The 27227-nt window shown below is 41.1% G+C and overlaps 1 protein-coding gene across 11 annotated transcripts in view; it reads right to left on the reverse strand.

The window, feature by feature from the left end:
• The window catches only part of MARK3 (microtubule affinity regulating kinase 3), a 107521-nt gene that overhangs the window by 59023 nt on the left and 21271 nt on the right, over window positions 1-27227 (reverse strand). For all 11 annotated transcript variants that reach the window (XM_040256852.1, XM_040256850.1, XM_040256853.1 and 8 more), the window contains exons 2-3: window positions 23726-23917; window positions 8053-8106 (exon numbers count right to left, since the gene is read on the reverse strand). In XM_040256852.1, the coding sequence (XP_040112786.1) occupies window positions 8053-8106; window positions 23726-23917 (246 nt within the window). The remainder of the gene's footprint in view (window positions 1-8052; window positions 8107-23725; window positions 23918-27227) is intronic.

Below are 27227 nucleotides of genomic sequence, written 5' to 3' on the forward strand. Positions count from 1 at the left end.
GCAGGCTGATTCTTTACCCGTTGAGCCAGAGGCTTCCACGAGAGATGATTCTAATGCACAGCAAGGGTTAAAAAAGATTGGCCTAAGGAGACTGAAGCAAAGGTACTCCAAATAACCTAGTGTGGTTAACAGTAAAAGTAAATTACATTGTAGACTATATGAAAAGCATGAACCGGTTCTCTCTGCCTCCAAATATACAGTTCTTTGGTTTGTCCCACAACTAAGATTTCCTGGGATGCCAAGAAAAGGTGACTTACAGACCTCTAAGCATTATAGTGGCTTCAAAAAAAAAAAAAAAAAAAAAAAACGACTTAAGAAAACAGACTTGAGTGGGTGTAAGCAGAATTTCCCAGAAATACCCTGATAAAAGGATCTATAGTCAATATGTCAATAATCATTCAGTAAACTGGTATGTATCTTACACGTACTTTCTCTTTGGTTGCACTGTGTTATAAAGAAAGCTGAATACTGAAGAATTGATGCTTTCTAACTGTGGTGTTGAAGATTCTTGAGAGTCCCTTGGACTGCAAGTAGATCAAACTAGTCAGTCCTAAAGGAAATCAGTCCTGATTATTCACTGGAAGGACTGATGCTAAAGCTGAAACTCTAATACTTCAGCCACCTGATGTAAAGAATTGACTCATTGGAAAAGACCCCAATGCTGGGGAAGACTGAAGGCAGGAGAAGGGGACAAAGGATGAGATGGTTGGACGGCATCACAAACTTGATGGGCATGAGTTTGAGTAAACTCTGGGAGTTGGTGATGGACAGGGAGGCCTGGTGTGCTGCAGTCCATGGGGTCGCAAAGAGTCGGACACAACTGAGCGACTGCACTGAACTGCGCTGTTACTCAGGATGTCAGTTCCCTGACCAGGGACTAAACCTATGCCCCCTGCAGTGGAGGGCAAGAGTTCTAACCAATGGAACACCAGGGAATTCTCATAATTTGCACATACTTGAATTTACGGTTCATTCTTCTTTTTCTTCTGTAGTTTTGATTAATATTTTTTAAACACAGGGATCTCCTTTTCTAATAGTCTGGATTGAAGAATGGTGCTTGAATCTTACTGAAAAAATGTTTTCCTGGGTCAGCAAGACCAACTAACACATGGATTCTCCATTAAGGGCTCTGTCTCTGCCCTGTCAGATCTTTAATTGGACAAAGATGTCCCTGTCCAAAGCACAGAGCACCAGACTAGAAATGACAGGTAATACAAAACACTTAATTTTTCAAAAATACCCTCAGCAGACTGGAATTACAGCAGGAAACCAATTAAATGGTTTATAGCAAAAATCAGATAAATTCAGATAAGAAAAAGAATCAAATATAGATATGGAATAAACTAGCCCCGTGTTGAGGGCAAGTCCTGTAGTTAGCCCAAGAGGCTCAGTGTTTACTCTGTAGATGGGACCAATAAGACTCAAAATAGGTGGTTATATTGCATTAGTAGGGTTTGGGTTTTTTCCTTTTTGGATTGCCATATCCACCACAGCTCCATATGAAAGAATACAGAACAGTGCTGTACATGTTTCTAGATGACAGATGTTTAACTAGAAAAGAAAAAAATCTGGCCAATAACTGGAGTCATCCACACTGGAACAGAGAGGCACAGGACTAAGAATGCCTCCATCTCTCTATGTGTTTAAAGCTGCTTAAGTGCTAAGTCACTTCCTTCAGTCGCATCCATCTCTTTGCAACCCTATGGACTGTAGCCCACCAGGGTCCCCTGTCTATGGGAGTCTTTAGGCAAGAATACTGCAGTGGGGTGCCGTGCCCTGCTCCAGGGGATCTTCCCGACCCAGGTCTCCTGCAATGCAGACAGATTCTTTACCACTGAGCCAGCATGGAAATGCTAAAGCTGGCTAACCAGCTATCACAAACATATACTAAGGGGAAAAAAAATCAATTATTTCATTAATTTACATAGTTCTTGTTTTTAACTAAATGGTTCCAGTTTAAGAAAGAGATGCTGGACTGCTTATATCGATGTCACAGTACGGTGATCAAGAAGCCTTTTTTTTTTTTTTGGGCCATGTTGAGTCTTGGTTGTGGCATGCAGGATCTTCTGTTGTGGCGCATGGCCTCTAGAGGTGTGGCACTCCAGGTTCAGCAGTTGTGGGACATAGGTTTAGTTGCTCCGCAGCATGTGAGATCTTAGTTCTCTGACCAAGGATCGAACCTGCATCCCCTGTATTGCAAGGTGGATTCTTAACCACTGGACCGCCAGCTAAGTCCCAAGACTATTTCTAAAATAACACAATCTCAGTCAGAAGAACCCATGGGAAGGTTAGGGAACCACTAAAAAGTTTATTACACACAGATGAGTGTTCCTTAAAGAGCCAGGGCATTTGAGGCTCCCAGTTCGGCCTGATACAGCCTCTGGCTCAGGGCCTTACATGGCCCTGCATACTTACAGGCCTCTGTAGCCCATTGCTGTTGCTGCTCCTCAAACTGTCTGTGCAATCCTCCACAAATGCTCAATGAGGACCTCCATGTCAACACTGCAATGAGGACTGAAAATGTCTTTCCATGCGTCCTTACTTACTGAGAAATATTTAGATCCTTAAGGCCTAGGTAAAATTTTACTGGTAAACATGGGTTCACCCAGAGTCCATTGCACCTGTCAGACTTCTTATCACAAGGCTTGGTTCAGAAGAACAATAAAGTTTCTTAAATGAATTGCTAAGAGAACACCCCTACACATTCCTTGCAACACTATCTCCTCACCCTGTATTTTAATATGTAAGTTATTATTCAGGTATGGTGAGCCAAGAGGTTAGGAGAAGACTACTACTAAAAGACTACTACTAAAAGGATGGTTTCCCAAAAAGGGGGCACACAGTGCCATCCAGGGCCTTGTGAGGGAGCGCCAGGATGGGTCAGGAGGCAGAAAGAGTAAGGGGAAAGCATGGGCAAGTTTTTATCCTGGTTTCCACAGGAAAGGCAAGTCCAGGCAGGGTGGGCCGGCTGAGGACTGGTTCCTTTGGATAATTTCAGCAGATCTCAGGTCTAAGTATAGTTGTTAGGTGCCCAGTACCTGCAGGGCAGAGAAATAACTGCCTCCTGGAGTTTAAGAGCAAGCAGAGGGCATGGTCAGAGCACGGCCTCTGCACTGCAATCTGCACAGGGCAGCAGGTTTCTATTTCCAGGAGCTGGCGAATTCTGGGAGTACTCTCTCCCAGATCAGCCAGAGCATCGAGAATATAAAAACCAGGAAAATACAGTTAATACATCTTGCTCTGTTTTTCTTTATGGCCCTGACACGACGAGACACCATGTATCTGTTCACTGCTGCTCCCCTACTATGGTGTCAAGTCCACGAAAGCCAGAAGTTCATTTGGTTCAATGTTTATCCTCAGTACTTAGAATAGTGCCTGGCACACAGCAGGTATTTACTAGGAAGTGCTTGTTAAGTGAAGGAGTGAGTAAATAAATTTGCATTAAGATAAGAGTTATGCAAAGTTCAGAAGGGGAGGTGGGGAACAAGGCTTTCTTTTCTTATGCACTTGAAATATTTCTTCAAACTTGAAATTATTAACTAACTTCTTCACCACCACTACAGAGAAAGTCTCAGGTTAGTTCCCACCTCAACGAGGGAGATTTAATCACAGGAGGGTAGCGTAAGGAAATGCAGTGAGTCCATGCTCTGGAGCTGGACTAAGATCTACATCCTTGCTCTACCACCTACGAACTGGAGAGCTAGACTGTATTAACTTTTCAGCCTGTCTCCTCAATGGAAAATCAAGACGGCAGTAATACTCACCTAACAGAGTATGAAGAGGAAAAGACATCCATCAGGCTAGAGCCTCTGTATGTGAGGACACAGGAAGCACACACTCTAGCATCTGAGGACGATGAAATCCTACCCAATGAAGGACCCAAGGACACTGCTTACAGCAAGTGCTCTGTTACCTAAACTTGCTAAACACGCTTTCACTTAAGAGTTCACTAACGTTCAACTCCACACTGACTACACCCATCATAAAATGACTGCTTGCACATCTACCAGTTAGGGGACTCTGGGCAGGTTACTTTACCTCCTGGCCTCTCTCTCCTGAATAACAGCTTACCTCATGAAACTGTTCCACAATGTGATATGTGGAGACCGGGCATCCAGGAATTAAGGCGGTTTAGATGAGGTCATGAGGTGTTTCCTTATGACGGGATTAGTGCCCTTCTAAGCAGAGGCCTCAGAGAGCGTGCACACATGCTCACACACCTTCCCCCACTTTGCTGTGAAGGCACAGTGAGATGGCAGCTCTCTGCAACCCAGAAAGAAAGCTCTCACCAGAACCCGACCATGTCGGCAACCCTGATTTTGGACTTCCCAGCCTCTAGAACTGTGTGAAATAAACACAATTTGTGAAGTAAAGCCACCCAGTCTACAGTATTTTATTATAGCAGCTTGAGCAAACTACTACAGTATTTTATACTAAATACGCAAATTTAAGTCATTATCAGAAGTAGTCTACAGCAAATAGGTCCTATGAGACCCAAGTCAGAACCCACAATTCAATTCTTAAGCTTTACCTACTTCCTGTGAGGGTAAAATTAAAGAAACAAACAAAAATATCTCTGGGAAAAGAATTTTAAAAAGAGAGAGAGAATAGATACATATACATGTATAACTTATTCACTCTGCTGTACACTGCAACTAAAACAACACTGTAAATCAACTACACTCCAAAAATAAAGAAAAGAAAATCTACTCTCCCTCAAAATCAATATTTAGCAGGATACACAATAATAACACTCAGTCCTTAGCATATGCCAAGAACTACACTCAGCTCTTCTAAAGGCTTTTAAATGTTAACTTAATTCTCACCACAGCCCTAGAGATAATGTCATTATTTACATTTTAAAAACAGGGAAATGAAGATCCGGGGAGGTGACGTGTCACAAAGCTAGGCTAGGTTGAAGCCTAAACTTGAATCCATGTAGTCTGGCTTCACCATTTTCCCACCCATGACTCTATACTCCCTCTCTTTTTGTTAGTACTACTCCAAGATTAGAAAAGAAAATAACTTTAGATGGGTTACACTTAGTGTACTGGCATGTCTTAATAAAGTCATAACTTGCTTCTTAATGACACACAAAACAAAACAAGAGCATGTAACCAAGTCAAAGCTAAAAATGATTTTGTAAAACCAGGAAGAAAACTAACATTTTTTAAGCTCCTGTTGTTTTCAACAGCATTATAAGTACACAACGTTACACATTTCTTTAAAGGCTGACCTAAAAGACATTTATAAACAGCAAAATGTCTCAGGGATAGTACTCAGAAATTAAGAAGTACAAAAAAAAAAATGGAGAAAGATACATCTTACTAGAATCTACATTTATTCACTCAGTGGCTGGAAAAATTAAAAGGAAAAATGAGGAACTTGTCAGTGAAAATAGTATCAGTTTACAAATACACAAGCACCTCAGGATTGCTTATCTGTGTTGATCAGACATGACCTATGTGTGAGCTATAATACTGTGAACACTTTTAAACTATCTTAACATGGTGTTCAAACACTGCCTGAATGAGCCAGCCTACATAGTTTCGGCAGTGGCAGTACAAAAAGATCACATACTGTTGACAGAATGCTCCTTAATGCAAACGTTGGCTCCTAAGGCTGCGCACCAAGCTCGAGTCTAAGATCACAATATAAAGAGCTGCGGTGCTGACGCAGGTGTGATGGCAACTGTAAGTGACTCTGAGGAAGAAAACCAGATGCAAGAACCACTATTCCAGGGGCGTAAGATGCCAGGTATGTGTGCCACTCTGCTGCCACTTTTCCACGGAAAAGGAACTCAGCAAAAAAGAATTCTGAAGGAAATATTTATAGAATGCTTTTAATTTATAAGAAAAGAATATGAACACATGATTTACAGTTTAAAACAATGCCCTAAAACTGAAAACATTATACTTCTCAGATTATTTAACTTGGATGGATCTTCCTCTCGTATAAATCTTCTGTGGATGGTTCATACTTGTACTATACCAAACAAATCTTAAAAGTCATACCTATTGTTTATGTGCCAAAATTAATGCTGAACATATCTGCAGAATCTATCAAGCTAACCAGACAACCTATCATGTACTGAATTGATAGTGATATGACGAACTGTAATTTGTAATAATAATAAAAAATAGTGGCAATTAAAAATTATGACCAAAAGTAATGAAAAAAGCAATCAAGCATGAAACAAAAATTATAATCAACTCAATACTATGATAAAATTCTTCCTAGAAAAATGGCAGAATTCCAGTTATTTACAAGTACACTTGAACAACGGAAGATTTGTAACAGCATTAGAATCCTCAGCAAACCTCTTTACGTACTAATTTTAGTTCTGAATACCAAATTTTTATAACCCCTTACCTATTAATTAGCACCAAGTCCCTAGGTACATGAAGAAATGAAAGTTTAACGAAAGGGATATAATTTCATCTTCAGAACAAAGAACTAGAATTTCTGGATCCTTCCAAGGCCACCCTGAAAATCCTTAAGCCCCACTATTCCCTGCAGAACCACTCGTTTAAATAACATTTTCAGTGCAAGATAAAATCCACCTCTCTTCCCACCTCAACCTCTGCCCCACCCCTCAAGGATAAGATCTCAAAATCATGATGTAAATGGAAAATAACCATTGGAACCACATTAGAAATGTACATAAGGCATTATACTTAAAATATCTTACACACTGCTTTGCAGTTTATAAAACTTTTATATGCGTTATTTCATTGATATAATCCATCATGAAAAGACTAAACCTCCATTTAATTAGTTATTTTTTATTTTCAGTTGAAGTTTAGTTGACATACAATATTATGTTTGCTTCAGGTGTACGACATAGTGACCTGACAATCAAATACATTATGAAATGATCACCATGGTAAGTCCAATAACCACCTGTCACCATATAAAATTATTGTAACATTATCGACTTCGTTCCTTATGCTGTATGTTATACCCCCATGACTCGTTTACTTCATAACTAGAAGTTTTTACCACTTAAGTCCTCCTTACCTATTTCACTCAATTCCCCTCTGGCAACCAACAGTTTTGCTCTCTGTAAGTCTGTTTCTGTTTTGTCTATTTGTTTTGTTTTTTAAATTCCATATATAAGTGAGATCATATGGTACTTGGCTTTGTCTGACTTATTTCACTTAGTGAAATTATCTCTGTTTTTAAAGATGAGAAACCCAATGTCAGAAAGTTAAGTGACTTGCTCAAGGTCAAGTTAGACATTCAGTTAAGTGGCAGAGGACTTCCTGTTCTTATTTCTAGGTCTCCGTACCTTCTAGCTACCACAGGCCAAGTCTAGAAATCTAATAAAGAATGCAAAAAGGCTTTGCAAAACTGAGAAGAACTAGAAGGATCTTTTTATGAAGAGTGCTAATCATTCACTGATGCACCAGTGAAATACCTATGACCAGGCCCTGCCTGAGCAAGTACATCTTCCCATGGGCCATGAGGAGCTTGAAAAGAGGCCCAGGTGATTTTAACGTGCAGCACATTGAGAACTTCTGAGCTACACTAGAAAATACAAATGGCAGCAGTGTATTACAAGCATGTTTTCAACTATCAATTCAGTTTTACTTTTTTCCTTTCATATGAATTAATCATCACTTCTTAATTAGACGTAGACGTATAGTGATAGCTTAATAAAGCTAAAGTGCTAACTTGAAAAAAGATCACAGTATTAGCTGTGAAAGATGTATAACTGCATAAGACAAATTACATGAAAATAAGTTTTTGTTTTTTTATAATTCTATTCTAGTCAATATTTAGAAAATTCAATTTGAAAGTACAGCCTTCAGTTTGTGCTATTAAGAACATTTAAAAATCATTATCTTCAACTGGAAAGGAAGGAAAAAAATCAAACAATACTGCATTTAAACAATATTACATTAAAGTAGTCATCTGAGGAAGAGGAAGCTTTACTGTGTACTAAACACAATAAAAATAACAGTACAGGTAATTAATGGACAAATTAGATGGCAATTAGCACTGAAAATCATTTTTTAAAAAAAATACTGGCTGTTGGACCAATCTTACCTTTTGTAGACTTGTTGGATTCAACTGAGTTTTGTCAATTATTTTTATTGCAACCTAGAAAAAAATAAATTAATAAATATTTAAGGATTTTAAGAATTTGGTGTGAAAGTTGCTCAATAATGTCCAACTCTTTGCGACTCCATGGACTGTAGTCCCTGGAATTCTCCAGGCCAGAACACTGGAGTGGGTAGCCTTTCCCTTCTCCAGGTGATCTTCCCAACCCAGGGATCGAATCCAGGTCTCCTGCATTGCAGGCAAATTCTTTACCAGCTGAGCTACAAGGGAAGCCCAGGAACACAGGAGTGGGTAGCCGATCCCTTCTCCAGCCGATCTTCCTGACCCAGGAATCCAACCAGGGTCTCCTGCACTGCAGGCAGATTGTTTACCAACTGGGCTATCAGGGAAGCCCAAGAATTTGGTAATCATAGATTAATTGGTAACAGTTTTGTAAACACCCAGACACGAGACATTGTTAACAAACAAGTATTTAAACAAACCTTAAAAACTTAAAACTCAACTAGTTACAGTTATTTAACATTTTATAATTGACAAGAGGGGCTTCACACAAATATGGGTACAACACTTTACATTTAAATAGACAAGGGGGGGGAAACTCCCAGAAACCACGCCAAAAGGGGGAGAGATTATATAATGAAAATATCATTCATCATTTTTATCTAATTTGGGATCCAAATCAAATTCCAGCTGAGCTATTTCAAATCCTAAAAGATGATACCATTAAAGTGCTGCACTCAATATGCCAGCACATTTGGAAAACTCAGCAGTGGCCATGGGACTGGAAAAGGTCAGTTTTCATTCCAATCGAAAAGAAAGGCAATGCAAAGAATGTTTAAACTGCCGCACAACTGCACTCGTCTCACACGCTAGTGAAGTAATGCTCAAAATTGTCCAAGTGAGGCTTCAACAGTATGTGAACCAAGAATTTTCAGATGTTCAAGCTGGCTTTACAAAAGGCAGAGGAACCAGAGATTAAATTGCCAACATCCGTTGGCTCATAGAAAAAAAACAAGAGAATTCCAGAACAGCATCTACTTCTGCTTTACTGACTACACCAAAGCCTTTAACTGTGTGGATCACAACAAGCTGTGGAAAATTCTTAAAGAGATGGAAAAACCAGACCACCTTACCTGCCTCCTGGGGAACCTGTATGCAAGTCAAGAGGCAAGAGAATGGAACATGGAACAATAAACTGGTTCAAAATTGGGAAAGGATTATGCCCAGCCTATATACTGTCACCCTGCTTATATGCAGAGTACACCATGCAAAATGCTAGGATGGCTCAATCATAAGGGGGATCAAGACTGCCAGGAGAAGTATCAACAACCTCAGAAATTCAGATGATACCATTCTAATGTCAGAAAGTGAAGAGGAGCCTCTTGATGAAGATGAAAGAAGAGGGTGAAAAATCTGGCTTAAAACTCAATATTCAAAAAGCTAAGATTATGGCATCACTTCATTGCAAAAAGATGGGAAAAATGAAAGAGTGACAGATTTTCTTTTCCTGGGATCTAAAATCACTGTGGACGATGACTGCAGTCATGAAACTAAAAGACCCTCGCTCCTTGAAAGAAAAGCAATGACAAACCTAGACAGTAATTACAAGGTAGAGACATCACTTTACCAACAAAGGTCCATATAGTCAAAACTGTGGTTTCTCCAATAGTCATGTAGGGATGTGAGAATTGGAACATAAAGAAGGCTAAGCGCCAGAGAACTGGTGCTTTCAAACTATGGTGCTGGAGAAGACTCTTGTGAGTTCCTTGAACAGCAAAGAGATCAAACCAGTCAATCCTACAGGAAATCAACCCTGAATATTCACTGGAACAACTGATGCTGAAGCTCCAATACTTTGCACACCTGATGCAAAGAGCTGACTCATTCGAAAAGAACCTCATATTGGGAAAGACTGAGGGCAGGACGAGAAGGGGGTGGCAGAGGAAGAGATGGTTAGATGGCACCACCGACTCTATAGACATGAATTGAGCAAACTCCGGGTGACAGTGAAGGACGTGGAAGCCTGGCAAGCTGAAGTCCATGGGATCACAAAGAGTTAAGACATGACTTAAGGACTGAACAACGGATATCCAAAACTAGGGGCTACAGACAGCGAGAAGCGGGGATGGGGTGATGACCGGGGACGGAAGGGGACGTAAGTGAATAGAGAGGCTGTACCATGAACTAGGGAACATACATAATTAACCCAGCTTTACACCTGAGGTCCAGAACAACAAATGATCTCACCCCAAACTGACAAGGCTGTGTTCCTACCACATGTCCCTCAAAACACAGATTCAAAGATTCTTTGTCAACATTTCTTGCACTTTTTGGTCCCTTTTATAGTCTTAAAGATTATGCTGAACCAAATCCAGGTTGTATCAACCCGCACTCGGGCTTCCTCGCTGGCTCAGCAGTAAGAGCTGCAGGAGCCGCGTGCTCTCCCGGATCAGGAGACTCCTGAGAAAGAGCTGGCAACCCTCTCCAGATTCCTGCTTGGCAAGTTCCACGGACAGAGCAGCCTGGCGGGCTACTGTCCACGGGGTAGCAAAGAGTCGGACACAACTTAGCGACTGAACAACAGCAACAGCAAAAAGACATATACTGTATACTTGCACCTATGTGAGGTTCCTAGAAGATTCAAAAGCAGAGAGATAGAAAGCAGAATGGTGGATGCCAGGGACTGGGGAGAAGAGGGAATGGCGAATGTAATGGATCTAGTTTTGCTTTTGTAAGATGAAGAGTTCAGGAGATGAATGGTGGTGATGGCTGCACAACATTACGGATATCTTTAATACGACTGAAATACACATTTTAAAATAATTAATACATTTTATACTATGTGCATGTTATCACAATAAAAAACTGAAAAAGTCCACTGCATGTTAATATAAATAACATTTTAATAAAATTCTCACATGTCCTCCTGTAGTCAATCAGTTATTAAATCACATGTCACACCACTTCTGGAAAATTCTACTTTACACTTGTGGAAAAGAATGAAAGCAGCAAATAATGTCTTAATGGTATTACCAAAACAGTTTTGATTTTGCAGACTCCCATTAAAAGGATCTCAGAACACACACAGGGGTCCACATTGCTACTTCAAAAACCCTGTATTACTCATATTAATGCTTTTTTAAAAAACTGCTTAACGTGGTTTAAAGCCTTCATCTGCCCATATATTTGATTACTTCCTAGGAATCTATTAGCCTCCTAATGAGCTAAAGAAAGGCATCCAGTTGAGTCTGACCCTGGAGTGGAAGAAACCCACCACCCCTTCACCCCTGCCTGGGAGGAAAAAAATCAAAATTGGTGGAGGAGGGGAGAGTTAATGAGTGTACATGTCTGAAAAAGCAAAGTCGAAATTCTAATTTTGTATTCAGAAAATTTAAGTCTTGATGGAAACTAAATAAAGCAAAAGGAAATACTGGCTTCTCATGTACGCAAACGATGACCACCTTGTGCGTACCTCAGCTGGGGAGAGGACTCCTATTATAGCCCCAGCACACAACCTGTACACAGGAAGCAGTCTGTGAGGCTTACTGTGGTGACCCGAGGCCCTGAACACTCGCATCAGTAACCGCAGACACATCAGAGATGGAGACAGAGAGTGAAGAATGGGGTTTCTGATGTTTTAGCAAACATCAGTGTGGTTTTAAAATTACATTATGTTACAGTCAAGGGACTTCCTCAACAGTCTAGTGGTCCACTGCAGGGGGCACGGTCGGAGTAATAACATCCCACATGCCATGTGGCGTGGCTGAAAAAACCCCACAAACTTTACTTTCATAAGTAATTGTATATGGTATACTTGGATCTACCCATTCCCAAAGGAACCCCTTTGATAACACTGTTCTGGCCACAATCCTGCTTTCTTCCCTCTTCTCACACCCAAATCCACATAAATGCTGTCTTTCCAGTTCAGTCTCTATTCTCCTCGGAGGCCCCTTGTTCACTCATTTCTTCTGCCTCTGCTCCGTATCCACCTTCTAGAGATTCCATTCTGATTCTGTTAGTATACATTTTCATTTTCAAGTACTGCTGTTCAAATGGGAGAAGGAAATGGTAACCCACTCCGGTGTTCTTGCCTGTCAGGGACAGAGGAGCCTGGTGGGCTGCCATCTATGGGGTCGCACAGAGTCAGACACGACTGAAGTGACTTAGCAGCAGCAGCTGTTCAAATAGTATCTAAAGCAAAAACAGTTCAGAATATGTTGCACTCAGCTAAATCTCACTGTGGAAGAGAAGCTTTCTCAAAACCGAGTGTCCTCATTTCACACAATGTGTGTATGTGCAGCAATGGAAGCTGAAGGGGAAGCTCCTAATCCCTTCTTCCTTCCAGTTCCCTGCTGGGATGACTCAACTACCAAAATAACCCAGGGCCAGAGCTGGAGCCAGGAGAAGAGCTCCGACCTTCTGAGCTCTGAAAGAGGCAACGGCGGGGCATCACTAGGTGCCTGAGAAAGACGCAGGCCTGGCAGAGCACTCAGCCACGCCCAAGGCTGTAGAGGGTGTGTGTGCATGGGTGTGCTCACAAGTGAGCTCACGCCTGCTCAACAAAAGCCACGGAGGTTCACTAGGCAAGGAAACAGAAGTATCCCTGTCACTGTGTAAAGTTCCGGGAAATTCTATTTGTTCCCCCGATGCCTAAAGCAAAGTGGAAAATTACAAAATAGGAATACAAGAGAGCTCACATGTAAGAAAGGCTTCCCTCAACATTCCTCAAATCAAGAGTCCAACAAACCTGTGGCAAACACCCACTGGAGAAAAATCCTTATCTTCCAGTTCCTGTCAATTAACTACTGGTCAAAAGAGCCTTATATCCTGCTCCTGACGGGTGTTAAAGCATTACAACTACCAGAACAGCAGGGGAAAGAAAGACTCCCAAGTCCTTTAAAAGGACACAGTAATCCAGAAGAATGGCATATTAGTCAGCTCAGGCTGTCACAGCAAAAATACCACAGACAGGGTGGCTTAAAGAGCAGAAATGTATTTTCTCACAGTTTGGGAAGCTGGACGCCAGCACTCAGGGCACCAGCACAGGCAGCTCCTTGTGGCGGGCAGATGCTCACCTTCTCACTGTGCCCTTACAAGGTGGGAAAAGCAAGCAAGCTCTCCGGTGTCTCTTATAAGCACACTAATCCTATCAGATCAGGTGCCTACCCTTATGACCTAATTTAACCTAATTATTTCCACAAAGGCTCTATCTCCAAATAAGCTTTGACATCTGAATTCCGGGGGACACAATTCAGTCCACAGCAATGGAGAACAAGCCTATCAACTTCAAATTAAACCTAACAATACACAGCAGGATGAGTGACTGTCACGAGCACAAGGCGGGGAGTAACAGAGGCACGCAAGTTAACGAATGCTGTGCGGCTCCATGATTTTAAGAGAACAGACGGAATAACCTGTGGTGTTTTACAAGTCATTATAGTGGTTATCTCGTGGGGAGGAAAGTGAAATGATTAGGAGGAGGTAGAAGGGAGGACTTCTGGGGTTCAAGTCATGGTGTATTTTTGCTCTGGGTCATGGTTTTGCAAATACTTATATTTTTTTCTTGATGTGTGCACTATATTTCAATATGGAGTTACTTTTTTTTTTAAGTTGGTGATGACTTTTAAAAAACTACAGTTCAAAAGTCAGTAGTTAATGATGCCTAAAATTGAAAAATAAGAATAAAACCTAAAGAACAGTTTAAAAGGCTGAAAGTGATTAGGAAATTGGGGTGGGGCCAGGGAACACTTAAAAAAAAAACAAGCATTGCTTCTTTAAACTGTGTAATAATTAACTTGAATAAAAATAACTAAAGGGCTTCCCTGATAGCTCAGTTGATAAAGAATCCACCTGCAATGCAGGAGACCCCCGTTTGATTAAAAAGCTCTTTTGTACCCATAGTAAGTACTTTCAGTTAAAGATGGCGCACTTATCATGTGCGTTCTCTCTTCTCCCATCTGACAGTCCAATTAAACAATAAAGACAAAATGATTTTAAAAAACGGCAAAGAGAATGGGAGAGGTAGCACCAGAAACAAGAGACCCGAAACAATTTCTGGGAGACAAAAATCAGAGGTGCACACAGCAGGGCACACACAAGCCGAGGGTATGCTCAAGGAAGGATACAATCCAGGAAAAACTTCACTGACCAGAGAAAACAATTCAACGCTGTGTAAATGAAGGTCCAAGTGAAAGGCCAACGTTCACCCAAGCCACCGTGAAGCTAAGCCAGCCAACTCCACACACCGCATGTAAAGAGCTCTCAGTGTGCTTCTGATTCCTTTTCAAGAGTAAGACACTTGAGTTCAGTTCAGTTCAGTCGCTCAGTCGTGTCCAACTCTTTGTGACCCCATTGAACTGCAGCACACCAGGCCTCCCTGTCCGTCACCAACTCCCAGAGTTTACTCAAACTCGTCCATGGAGTCAGTGATGCCATCCAATCATCTCATCCTCTGTCGTCCCCTTCTCCTTCTGCCTTCAATCTTTCCTAATATTCCTTCCCATGTATCTGCTGTCACAAGAAAACATCATAACAATTAAGCCCCCTATTTCAAAAACAGCTGATTCACATTATTCATGGTAATTCCATTCTATAAATTCACTGTGAACACTGAATTAGTGGATACTGAACCACTGTTTCTAGAAGAGGTTCCTTTGAGCCCCTAGTCATAACATTTTCGTCAACTGACCAATACATAACTGTGTTTTATGTTTCTGCTTAAGGACATCTCATTCACTACGTGTTATTGATTTATTAACAGTGACTAGCACTATCTATGGAGAAGGAAACGGCAACCCACTCCAACGTCCTTGCCTGGAGGATCCCAGGGACAGGGGAGCCTCGTGAGCTGCCATCTACGGGGTCGCACAGAGTTGGACACGACTGAAGTGACTTAGCAGCAGCAGCACTATCTAACTCATGCCTGAATGAAGCTTATCTAACAAATATATTTTCTCTATAAGGCACTCACAGCCTTTGCCTTTAGAAACACTGGCTAGTTACCTTGGCCCTACAGTTGGGGGTCATTTTAAGTAGCAAAATCACCATCAAAATGCACAAAAAATGTGGAAAATATGGATTAAATAACCACAAAACAGGCACTTGTTAATAGTGTGAAAGCTGAAAGAAGGCCAAGAAGGCCTTGATGGACCTCAGCAGAGGAAACACACATAAAGCAATTCAAGCTTCTCACTGCTCTATGCACGGCCAAGAAAGACTGCAAGCGCACTGCTGGCATGGACGTGGGGATCGCAGACAGATTTTGGTGAGTATATAAATCTGCAAATATGGAATTTGTGAATAATGAGGTTGACTAGTGGGTCTATGCTGAAGATGGACGGTGGTGATGATTGCAAACAATATAAACGCACTCAATGCCACTGAGCTGAATGCTTAAAAATGGCTGAAATGGTAAACTCTATGTCATGTATATTTTACCACAATAAAAAAGTGTCACAATTATGTAATTGAGTGCTTTTTAATTTGTAGGAACTAGGTTTATGTCAAGTTTGTTTCTTTCTCTGCACATTAACTGTAAATATTCCACAATAAACCACAATCATCTTTATGCTTTTTCAGTTCAGTCGCTCAGTTGTGTCCGACTCTTTGCGACCCCATGAACCGCAGCACGCCAGGCCTCCCCGTCCATCACCATCTCCCGGAATTCACTCAAACTCACATCCATTGAGTCGGTGATGCCATCCAGCCCTCTCATCCTCTGTCGTCCCCTTCTCCTCCTGACCCCAATCTCTCCCAGCATCAGGGTCTTTTCCAATGAGTCAACTCTTCGCATGAGGTGGCCAAAGTACTGGAGTTTCAGCCTCAGGATCAGTCCTTCCAATGAACACCCAGGACTGATCTCCTTTAGAAGGGACTGGTTGGATCTCCTTGCAGTCCGAGGGACTCTCAAGAGTCTTCTCCAACACCACAGTTCAAAAGCATCAATTCTTTGGTGCTCAGCTTTCTTCACAGTCCAACTCTCACATCCATACATGACCACAGGAAAAACCATAGCCTTGACTAGACGGACCTTTGTTGCCAAAGTAATGTCTCTGCTTTTGAATATGTTATCTAGGTTGGTCATAACTTTCCTTCTAAGCGTCTTTTAATTTCATGGCTGCAGTCACCATCTGCAGTGATTTGGGAGCCCAAAAAAATTAAGTCTGACGCTGTTTCCTCTGTTTCCCCATCTATTTCCCATGAAGTGATGGGACCAGATGCCATGATCTTCGTTTTCTGAATGTTGAGCTTTAAGCCAACTTTTTCACTCTCCTCTTTCACTTTCATCAAGAGACTTTTTAGTTCCTCTTCACTGTCTGCCATAAGGGTGGTGTCATCTGCATATCTAAGGTTATTGATATTTCTCCCAGCAATCTTGATTCCAGCTTGTGCGTCTTCCAGTCCAGCGTTTCTCATGATGTACTCTGCATATAAGTTGAATAAGCAGGGTGACAATATACAGCCTTGACGTACTCCTTTTCCTATTGGGAACCAGTCTGTTGTTCCATGTCCAGTTCTAACTGTTGCTTCCTGACCTGCATGCAGGTTTCTCAAGAGGCAGGTCAAGTGGTCTTTTTAGTTATCTGTTATTAGACTACTAAGGCTATCTTTTACCTCCAAATCTGCTACTATTATTTCCAATAAAAGCAAACTGTTCAAAATATTCTTTTTGTGTGTCAACAGTTGTTTTAAAGAAACATTCTATTTATCACTGCCCCAACCCCAGCAATGACTACTTATTAAGTTTTAACAGAGCAGCAAAGGGCAATACCCAGAACCACCTGAGAGAGATAATGAGGTCTTCCTTTCTTTGTTCACTACTTATCTGAGTGGGGCCAGATTTTCTTCACAGACTTCAACCATAACCACATACCAAAATTGTCTGAATGCAGAGCAGACTTAAAATACAGCTACCTTCTATTAAATGAGATATTAAAGTGAATTGCAAAAAATTAAAACAATGTCATTCTTATTTGTAATTTGTTTTGGAAAATAAGTCATTTTTCATAAAAATATGTTATTTATATTAACAAGTAAAAGGTCTATTATTTTTTAATAAATTAATATATATTTTAAGTTTGTTAGTGCTAACTTCTAAAACAGTAAACAGCAATAGATGTAACTCATATAAACAAAAACTTGTTTTGAGTCCTCAATTTAAAAAGTTTAATGGAATTGTGAGAGTAAAAAAATTTGAAAACTACTGTTCAAATCAATGAAACTGCATATAGCCATTGAAACCTACAATTTATGATTATGCAGCATCGAGGAAAACTGTTAAGGATAAAATTCTGAAGGGAAAAAACCATCATACAAAATCAGGGCCAAAAGTATGTTGAAAAAATATATAGGATATGATATACCAAAATAGTGGTATTCTGAATATTTTGATTGTGGGAATTTTTTTCCTTTCTGGTCTCCAAACTTTCCGTAAAGCTGTCAACACAGTCTTGACACACACAAAAAGTTGTAAACTAAAATCTCAAGAAGTTTAGCACATTCAAGGATGAAAAGCTGAGGTTTCATCATTCTTACAACCAACACAAACACTAATTCAGTACTCAGAGGCCGAGGACAAATGAGGCTCAAGCCTGAAATCTTTTTCCCTCTGGCTCCTCTCTGGTTTCTCCTCTAGTGTAGGAGAGAGGGCACAGACGGACAGTAAACGCATACAATCACAAAAGCGCAGTAACAAGCCGAGAAGACCACAGTGAGAAATACGTGCCAGAAACTTTCTGAAGGCGAGAGGGTGGAGGAACACTGTAACCAGAAACAATGTGATTCCCACCACGGCTTGGAAAGGGCTCCAGACCTGGAGGTTCCAGGGGGCAGGAGCTGCTGGGCTAATTCCAAAGTCAAAAGTCTGCATAAAGAACGCTGCTGCTCCTCAGCCCAACCAATGACCACCGATTCCAGAAGTTAAAGAGGCTCTGGACTCCGAGTCAACAAGCCAGGAGAGGGCAGGAGTGAGGCACGGAGAGGAAAAGGGGAGGATTAAGTGTCAGACTGCCACTAAGGAGGGGTGGGACCACGGAGCCTCCCAAGCAGAAGAGAGGATTCTTAATCTAGAGAACAGAAGGGTCCCAGAGACGAGATGGCAGAGATACCTGGATCCTCCAATAAAAGCACTGGACAACTCCCAAATGAAAGTGGTCAAACATATTCTATGCATGCAAACCCAGTTTCCGATCAGCTTAGGGTTCCACTTAAGACAGACAACCAAGACTTACCAGAGAGAGACATCAACAACAAATCCCAGCCAAAAGAGAAACAACGCAGGGAACAAGAACAACAAAAAGAATCATGCTTTTTACTATCCTCAGGGAGTTAACAGAAGAAACAGCACTGCTATCAGGACTGGACACTAGAAAGACAAATAATCAGAGAACAAGAACGAACTAGGGGGAGGAGGACACCCACAGGAGCGCACACACATTTAAGAGAAACACTGGAAGATACAGACATCTCCCAGAAAGCAAAACAGAAAGAGAAAACAAAACAAAAACCCAGAAACTAAAAAATCAAGCCTCCTGAGAATTCATCGGTGGTCCAGTGGTCAGGCCTCAGCACTTTCACTGCCAAGGGCCCAGGTTCAATCCCTGGTCACAGAACTAAGACCCTACAAGCCGGATGGCACAATCAAAAATCATATAAATCAAGGCCCTTTTCAAGGCTTCCAATCTCTGATTAATCAGAACTCCAAGGAATTCCCTGGTAATCCAGTGGTTAGGAATCCACACTTTCACTGCAGGGGGGGGGGGGGCGCTGGTTCAACCCCTGATCAGGGAACTAAAGACCCCATGGACTGCAGTACACCAGGCTCCCCTGTTCTTCACCATCTCCCAAACCTGCTCAAATTCATGTCCATTGAGTCGGCGATGCCATCCAACCATCTCATTCTCTGTAGTCCCCTTCTCCTCCTGTCTTCAATCTTTTCCCAGCATCAGGGTCTTTTCTAATAAGTCAGCTCTTTGCATCAGGTGGCCAAAGTATTGGAGCTTCAGCATCAGTCTTTCCAAAGAATATTCAGGACTGATTTCCTTTAGGATTGACTGGTTTGATGTCTCTTAACATACCATATAATAACTCTTTATCTTCTACTGACTGAATGAATTAAGTCTCTGAATTACCAAAATCACCTCCTTGATGTCTCTGGGTTTTCTTCAGAGGTCTTAGTATCTCAATAGGAAAGACACATCACATCCCCATAAAAGGGCAAGAGAATGCTGATGGAAAAACTTTCATTTTCAATGGGCTGACAGGAGAACAGTACCAAGTGATAAAAATACAATGACTATAGATTTTAGGTTTCTTTTGATCTACTAGGAATATTATAATAAACCTGTAATAAAATATATACTATAATAAACCTATAATAAAATCAACTGTCTAAAAAAACTTCAGTTTTTTACCATATGACCCAGCAATCCCACTCCTGGATTAATTATCCTAAAGAAATTAAAATTTATGCTCACATAAAGACCTGTACAGGGACTTCTTTGGTGGGCCAGTGGTTAAGACTCTACCACATTCCCAATGCAGGGTGCAGATTCAATCCCTGGTGGGGAACTAAGATCCCTTATGCCACATGGTATGCCCCCCCCCCACCAAAAAAACGTGGAATGAAATAAAAATTCATCTGATAGAGTAAATGGCGAGAAGATGAATGACATTCTTAAGAAATAAGAATCATCATCAGGGGACTTTAACCTATTTCAAAAAATCAAAATGTACAATCAAAAGCTGCAGTAATAAAAACACCATGACTGGGTATAAAACTAAATAAGTTAAATCAGAGAAACAAAAAGGAATTTAACAATCGGGGGAAAGAACCAATGATCCTGGGAAAGCGGTAATGCACCTAGGGGGGAAAAGTTCTCTACACCACATACTAATCCTCCAAAATACACAGTAAGTCAATTAAACATTCAAATGCCAGTCACAGCAGTATTTAAAGAAAAAAACAGAATCATTTTTACAATCTGGGAAAAAATTAAACTGTTCTCACCAAGACATGAAACCCAGATAGATCAGACCGATGTCTAAAAACACATAAAAGGTTTAAATCACTAAGAGTAAAAGAGAAAAGAAACACAGATAAGGGATATACAACAAGAAGCTTATTTTAAAAAGAAAATATAAATGACACAAATATATGAAAATATCATCAATCTAAGTAGTTATCAAAAAAGCAATCTTTTTAAAAAAATATATCATTTCTTGGTTTATCCGACAGACAAAAATTATCTATAGTGTTAGCAAGAGTGTAGAAAAACAGGCACTCTCATTCATTTTGGTAGGCTAATAAAATAGTACAGCATTCTCTCAAAACCAATTTAGCAGTACCTAGTATTCTTGCCTGGAAAATCCCACGGACAGAGGAGCCTGGTAAGCTGCAGTCCATGGGATCTCGAAGAGTCGGACACGACTAAGTGACTTCACTTTCACTTTTCACTTTCATGCACTGGAGAAGGAAATGGCACCCACTCCAGTGTTGCCACCTGGAGGATCCCAGGGACGGGGGAGCCTCGTGGGAGGCTGTCTATGGGGTCGCACAGAGTCGGACACAACTGAAGTGACGCAGCAGCATTACAGTATTAAAATGCAGAAACATCACTTTGCTAACAAAAGGTCCATATAGTTAAAGCTATGATTTTTTTCAGTAGTCATGTACAGATGTGTGAGCTGGACCATAAAGGCTGCACACCAAACAACTGATGCTTTTGAACTGTGGTGCTGGAGAAGACTCTTGAGAGTCCTTGGACTGCAAGGAGATCAAATCAATCACTCCTAAAGGAAATCAACCCTGAATATTCATTGGAAGGACTGATGGTGATGGTGAGGCTTCAATACTTTGGCCACTCGATGCCAAGAGCTGACTCACTGGAAAAGACCCTGATGCTGGCAAAGACTGAAGGCAAAAGGAGAAGGGGTGGCAGAGGATGAGATGGTTAGACAGCATCACTAATTCAATGGACATGAATTTGAGCAAACTCTGTGAGTTAGTGGAGGACAGAAAAGCCTGGTGTGCTACATTCCGTGGGGCCGCAAAGAGTCAGACACAGCTCATCACCTGGACAGCAACAAGCTACAGTCTCACACTCCCTCCGAATCAGCATTGCCAGCCATCCAGGAATTTACCTACAGAGACACTCGGAATCAAGGACAGTCAGCACAGATGTTTGTAATAGCAAAAAATCAGAAACCACCCAGTGCCCATCAGTATAGGTAAACTATGGTGCCAGCATACACTAGAAGGCAACGTCCCATTAAACAGTATGTCAGATCTAGAAGCACTAAAATTCAGATGTCATAAAGGCCTGATAGAGTACTTGCTAAGAAAAACTACCATTATGTCCTCTCTTGTTAAAATAAACAAAAATTACTGTGTATATAAAAAAACTGTGGTAATGTATACCAAACTGCTCAAAGTGATCCTCTGAGAAGAGAGAAAGTTTAAGGAATTTTATTTTCTACATAATGAATTTCTATAATGTTTATATTTTACATGATTCTGGGTAAGACCTACAATAGGGGGAAAAAAGTAAAATCAATTTTTTCAGACCTCAAAAAAAAGAAGTGTTTTAAGTTAGCCACTATCTAGTCAAATTCAAGCATTTCTGGAGAGAACACACTAGATGTAAACATGGCAAGTCTCACTCCAGCACACATAAGTTATGTAAAAGGGGAGAGGGTCTGTCTGTCTTACTCCTCTTTTAACCCACCATCTCCATCTGTATAAGGAAACTGGCCAAGTAACCACCTGAAACTGGTTGGGGGAAATAAACTCAGAGGTTCTGTTCCTTATTTCAAAAAGTTTGGATCTCGGGCAGCAAAGAAACCTCCACTAACTCAGGCTATTTACTGATTCCAAAAGCAGTCCCAGCATCTCTATGGAGTCTTAACCAGGGAACTGCCACTAAAATTGAAACGAAACGTGAGGAGGCAAATTTTTCGTTACAGTCTTTACTTAAGACTCCAGTTAGAACAGACCAATGACGCACAACCTTCTTCAGGCCCCAGAACACAGAGGAAGTTAGAGTATTTGTCGGGCAACTTGTAGCAAACCCAGGGGGGTCCCGCCCCAGCAGGCCCTTGCACAGTGGACTGCAGGCCTCAGCACACCTTAGCACTGCCCGGCACTCATCTCAGGAGGCTCCGCTACATGGGAATCACTTCCTTACAGTTTCCTTCCAAAGTGACATTAAGTTCATTCAATCGATACTTATCAAGTACAGGGGGAGAATGGATACATGGATATGTATGGCTGAGTCCCTTCGCTGTTCCCCTGAAACTATCACAACACTATGTTAATCGGCTATATCCGAATACAAAATAAAGTTTTTTTTTTTTAATTTATTAAGTACTTAATCAGGCTTCCCTGGTGGCTCAGTGGTAAAGAATCCATCTGTCAACGCAGGTGACGCAGGTTCGATCCCTGGTCTGGGAAGATTCCCTGGAGAAGGAAAAAGCAATCCACTCCAGAAAATCCACTGCCTGGAACATCCCATGGACAGAGGAGCCTGGGTGTTACAGTCCATGGAGTCGAAAAAGAGTCAGACACAACCCATCGACTGAACAAGTATCTACTATGTGCCGAATATGGTTAAGTGCTGATGTCTTCCCTATAGATTAGAGGGGAAAGAGATAAATAAGCAATTCGTAATATAATTGTAATTATAACAGTAAAACATCTTATTTCTGTAACCGCAATGGTAAAAATGCTGTCTAGGGAGAAACTATCGTGGTCTCTAATGTGAGTGCCACGCCTGGGGAAGGGGAAACTGTCAACCACTACTTTCCCCAAGAAGTGACTCCAACACAAGAGGGTGCAGTGTACTTTAGGCAAAGAAACAGCAGGTACGAGGATCCAAACCCAGAAACTACGTGGAAGAAGGCAGAACAGGGACTCTCCTGGTGGTCCCATGGATAGGGACCCACTGCTCGATGTAGAGGTCACAAGTCTGATCCCTGGTTGGGAAACCAAGATCCCACACGCCGCAGAGCGACTCAGCCTGTGTGCCACAACTAGAGAAAAGCCTGCACACCAGCAAATGGCCCATGTGTCTCAATGAAGACCAAGCACAGCCAAAACCCAAACACACCAGAACAGTTCTGTGCTGCATAAAAAGAATGGGAGGAGGGAGTTAATTAAGGAGCAGTTTTAATGGAAGTGTTTTTGATAAACATGGAATGTGGTTGAGCAGAAAGCAAATATGACAAAAATTGGGATAGCATGTGCCTTTCTCCATAATAACCAATCAAACATAAGCTATGAGATAAATGTTTGGGGAGATAAAGAAGCTTCTTGAGGATAAATCTATAAAAACAGTCAACACTTGATTTTTGCAAGTACCATGAGCTTGTAATGAAGTTAAACATTTTTACTGTGGTGGTACACATTTACCACTGAAAAAGAAGGCTACCTCTTTATAAAGGCAAAAATCATTCAAACACTCAATATGTAATCTTTACAACAGGTAAAGAAAAGAAAAAGTAAAAGAACTCCCAGGGTAACAAATATATAAGCTTCCTATTCTTAAAAAATGTTTAATTAGCTTACAGAAAGTCCAAATATATACATTATGTTCCTCTTTCTCTCACATGGAAATAAACAGAAAAGTGTATTAACAGAAATCAAGCATAATTTGTTACTTGCCTCTCTGCCTGTAAGGATGTGTCTTGCCAACTTCACTTTTGCAAAATTCCCCTTGCCGATAGTTTTTAACAGCCTGTAGTTTCCAATGTGAGGCTGTTCATCTGCACAGGAAGCTATAGAGTTTCTACACCGTGCTCCAGAGCGCCCAGAGCGAGAGGTTACTTCTTGCCGCCCATCTCCATGTGACGTGTGCTACAATAAAACAAAGGATAGGAAATGAGGAACCCACAGTAGTTGACAGGGTTTAAGAGTCTCTAGTTGAAGAAACAAAACATCACTGCTTTAATTTTAATCCCAATACATATGGCACTTTACGGGGACTTGCCCATGTGATATAAACTCATGAGGAAAATAAAATGCTGAGAAGAGAAATACCAGTCTTGAACTTCAACTGGGTGTTCAGATAGATGAGATTATTTTCTGTATGTGGCTATACCATAAAATAGGAGAAAGAAGACTGCCTTAGAGTCATAAAGAACCTAACTTTCCCACATGCTATTAAATATACCAGCACATATTATACTTAACACACCTTATGATATAGGTTGAACAGGTAACATCACCATTCAGCAGATGAGGATACCTTGAGATTTATTCACCACAAAATCACTAGTGAGAAACCCAAAGAGAATATGGATTCCCAACTTCTTTCTAAACTATGCTGCTAACAGTGATGTTTAAGACAATGTGTGCCAGGCTCTAAAGCCCTTGATAAATATTTGTTGAACAGATGAATACAGTACTCAACATACTCCTAAAAGGTAGAACAAATCATCAACCCCTCTAACCACATTAAATAGAAAGGTGCTTGAGCTACACACGCCTGGAGCAGACAGCTCCGCACGCATGAGCCAGCAGCTGCCCAGAGCTCCCTCTCTCCCCACGGCGCCCAAAGGCTGCCACACCCCACTGCCTACCTCACATGAGCGCTAACTGCTTCCTCTCCTCTCAGGACACTGTCAAGCACCTCCATCCCTTTCTCCTCTCTAAGTTTTTGTCCAGGAAAACATCCCTTGTTTCTCACGTTCTCTCTCTAACTGTAGGTCAAAACAAGCCTGATTCTAGGTGATAAACGTAAGAAACTACACTTTGTAACACATTCTTATCAAGGAAAAATAAAAAAAACTAGTGTTTTACAGTGAAAGCTTAAGAATTTGTGCCACCAACCTCTGAATTCCTCAAAAGATATCCTTTTCAGAATGTCCATGTTAATTTCCATCTACATTTTTATATTCCTCTAAGTAAATCTCTGTCACTCCTGTACCAAGTTTTGAGATAGGTTTTCTTCATTTTAAGTTAAAAAGACTTTTAAAAACTGGTTACAAATCTAAACAACTTTATTCCTGTAGCAAAAAGATTCTAATTTTCAAATGAGAATTTTGGGAAAATAGCCCATTACAAATGAGGAATAGCAAGGAGAGATTAAGGCCTTCAAAGAACAACGCAAAGAAGTAGTGGAAAACAATAGAATGGGAAAGACTAGAGATCTCTTCAAGAAAACTGGAGATATCAAGGGAACATTTCATGCAAGGATGGGCACAATAAAGGACAGAATGGCAAGGACCTAACAGAAGCAGGAGACTTAGAAGAGGTGGCGAGAATACACAGAACTGTACAAAAAAGGTCTTAATGACCAGGATAACCATGATGGTGTGATCACTCACCTAGAGCCAGACATCATGGAGTGTGACGTTAAATGGGCCTTAGGGAGCATTACGACAAAAGCTAGTGGAGGTGATGGAATTCTAGCTGAGCTACTGAAAGATCCTCAAAGATGATGCTGTTAAAGTGCTGCACTCAATATGTTGGCAAATTTGAAAAACGCAGCAGTGGCCACAGGGCTGGAAAAGGTCAGTTTTCATTCCAATCCCAAAGAAAGGCAGTGCCAAAGAATGTACATTGTGTACAATTGCACTCATCTCACACGCTAGCAAGGTAATGCTCAAAACCCTTCAAGCTAGGCTTCAACAGTACATAAACCAAGAACTTCCAGGTGTACAAGCTAGATTTAGAAAAGGCAGAGGAACCAGAGATCAAATGCCAGCATCTGCTGGATCACAGAAAAAGCAAGAGAATCCCAGAAAAACACCTATTATGCTTCAGTGACTAGGCTAAAGCTTCTGACTATGTGGATCACAATAAACTGTGGAAAATTCTTAAAGAGCTGGGAATATTAGACTACCTTACCTGCCTCCTGAAAAAGCTATCTGTATGCAGATCAAGAAGCAACAGCTATTTAAAACCTTACACAGAACAACTGTCTGGTTCAAAATTGGGAAAGGAATACGACAAGGAGTATGTCAAGGCTATATATATTGTCACCTGCTTATTTAACTTATATGCAGAGTACATCATGAGAAATGCCAGGCTGGATGAAGCACAAGTTGGAATCAAGATTGCAGGGAGAAACAACCGCCACCTCAGATGTGCAGATGCTATCACTCTAATGGCAGAAAGAGAAGAGGAGCTAAAGAGCCTCTTGATGAGAGTGAAAGAGGAGTGAAAAAGCTCGTTTAAAACTCAACATTCAAAAAAAAAGATCACAGCATCCAGTCACTTCATGGCAAATAGAAGGGGAAAAAGTGGAAGCAGTAACAGATTTTCTTTCCTGGGCTCCAAAAATCACTGCAGATGGTGACTGCAGCCATGAAATTAAAAGACGCCTGCTTCTTGGAAGGAAAGCTATGACAAATCTAGACACCATATTAAAAGGCAGAGACATCACTTTGCTGACAAAGGTCCATCTAGTCAAAGCTATGGGGCCTTTTTTAGAAGGAAATCAACCCTGAATATTCATTGGAAGGACTGGATGCTGAAGCTCCAATGCTTTGGCCACCTGATGCGAAGAGCCAACTCACTGTAAAACAGACCCTGATTCTGGGAAAGACTGACAGCAGGAGAAGAAAGGGGCAAGAGAGGATGAGATGGTTGGATGGCATCACCGATTCAATGGACATGAGTTTAAAGAAAACTCTGGGAGATAGTGAAGGTCAGGAAAGCCTGGCATGCTGCAGTCGGAACAGCAACAAAGTACAGTTTTAAAATAATTTTGGTAAATGTGTTTGATATATGCTTATTTCCAAACTATACCTAAGTTTCATAAAAACAAGGACAGTAATTTACTATTCCTTGTATCTCAGAACAGTAGTTGACATATATAACAGGTACTTAATAAACACTGGAAAGTGAAAAGTATTAGTTGCTCAGTCATGCCCAACTCTTTGTGACTCCATGGAAAGCAGCCCACCAGGCTCCTCTGTCCATGGGATTTTCCAGGCAAGGATACTAGAGAGGTTTGCCATCTCCTTCTCCCAGGGATCTTCCTGATCCAGGGATCAAACCTGGGTCTCCTGCAATGCAGGCATATTCTTTAGCAACTGAGCCACAGGGAAGCCCTAATAAATATTGGAATGACAAAATAAATGATACCAAAACACTAATCACCGTAGCATTCAGATGGTTAAATTACAAGAAATTTTTATCTCCCAAACTTCTTTCTTCT

The sequence above is a fragment of the Oryx dammah genome, unplaced genomic scaffold (assembly GCF_014754425.2).
Source record: "Oryx dammah isolate SB20612 unplaced genomic scaffold, SCBI_Odam_1.1 HiC_scaffold_16, whole genome shotgun sequence".
NCBI lineage: Eukaryota > Metazoa > Chordata > Mammalia > Artiodactyla > Bovidae > Oryx > Oryx dammah.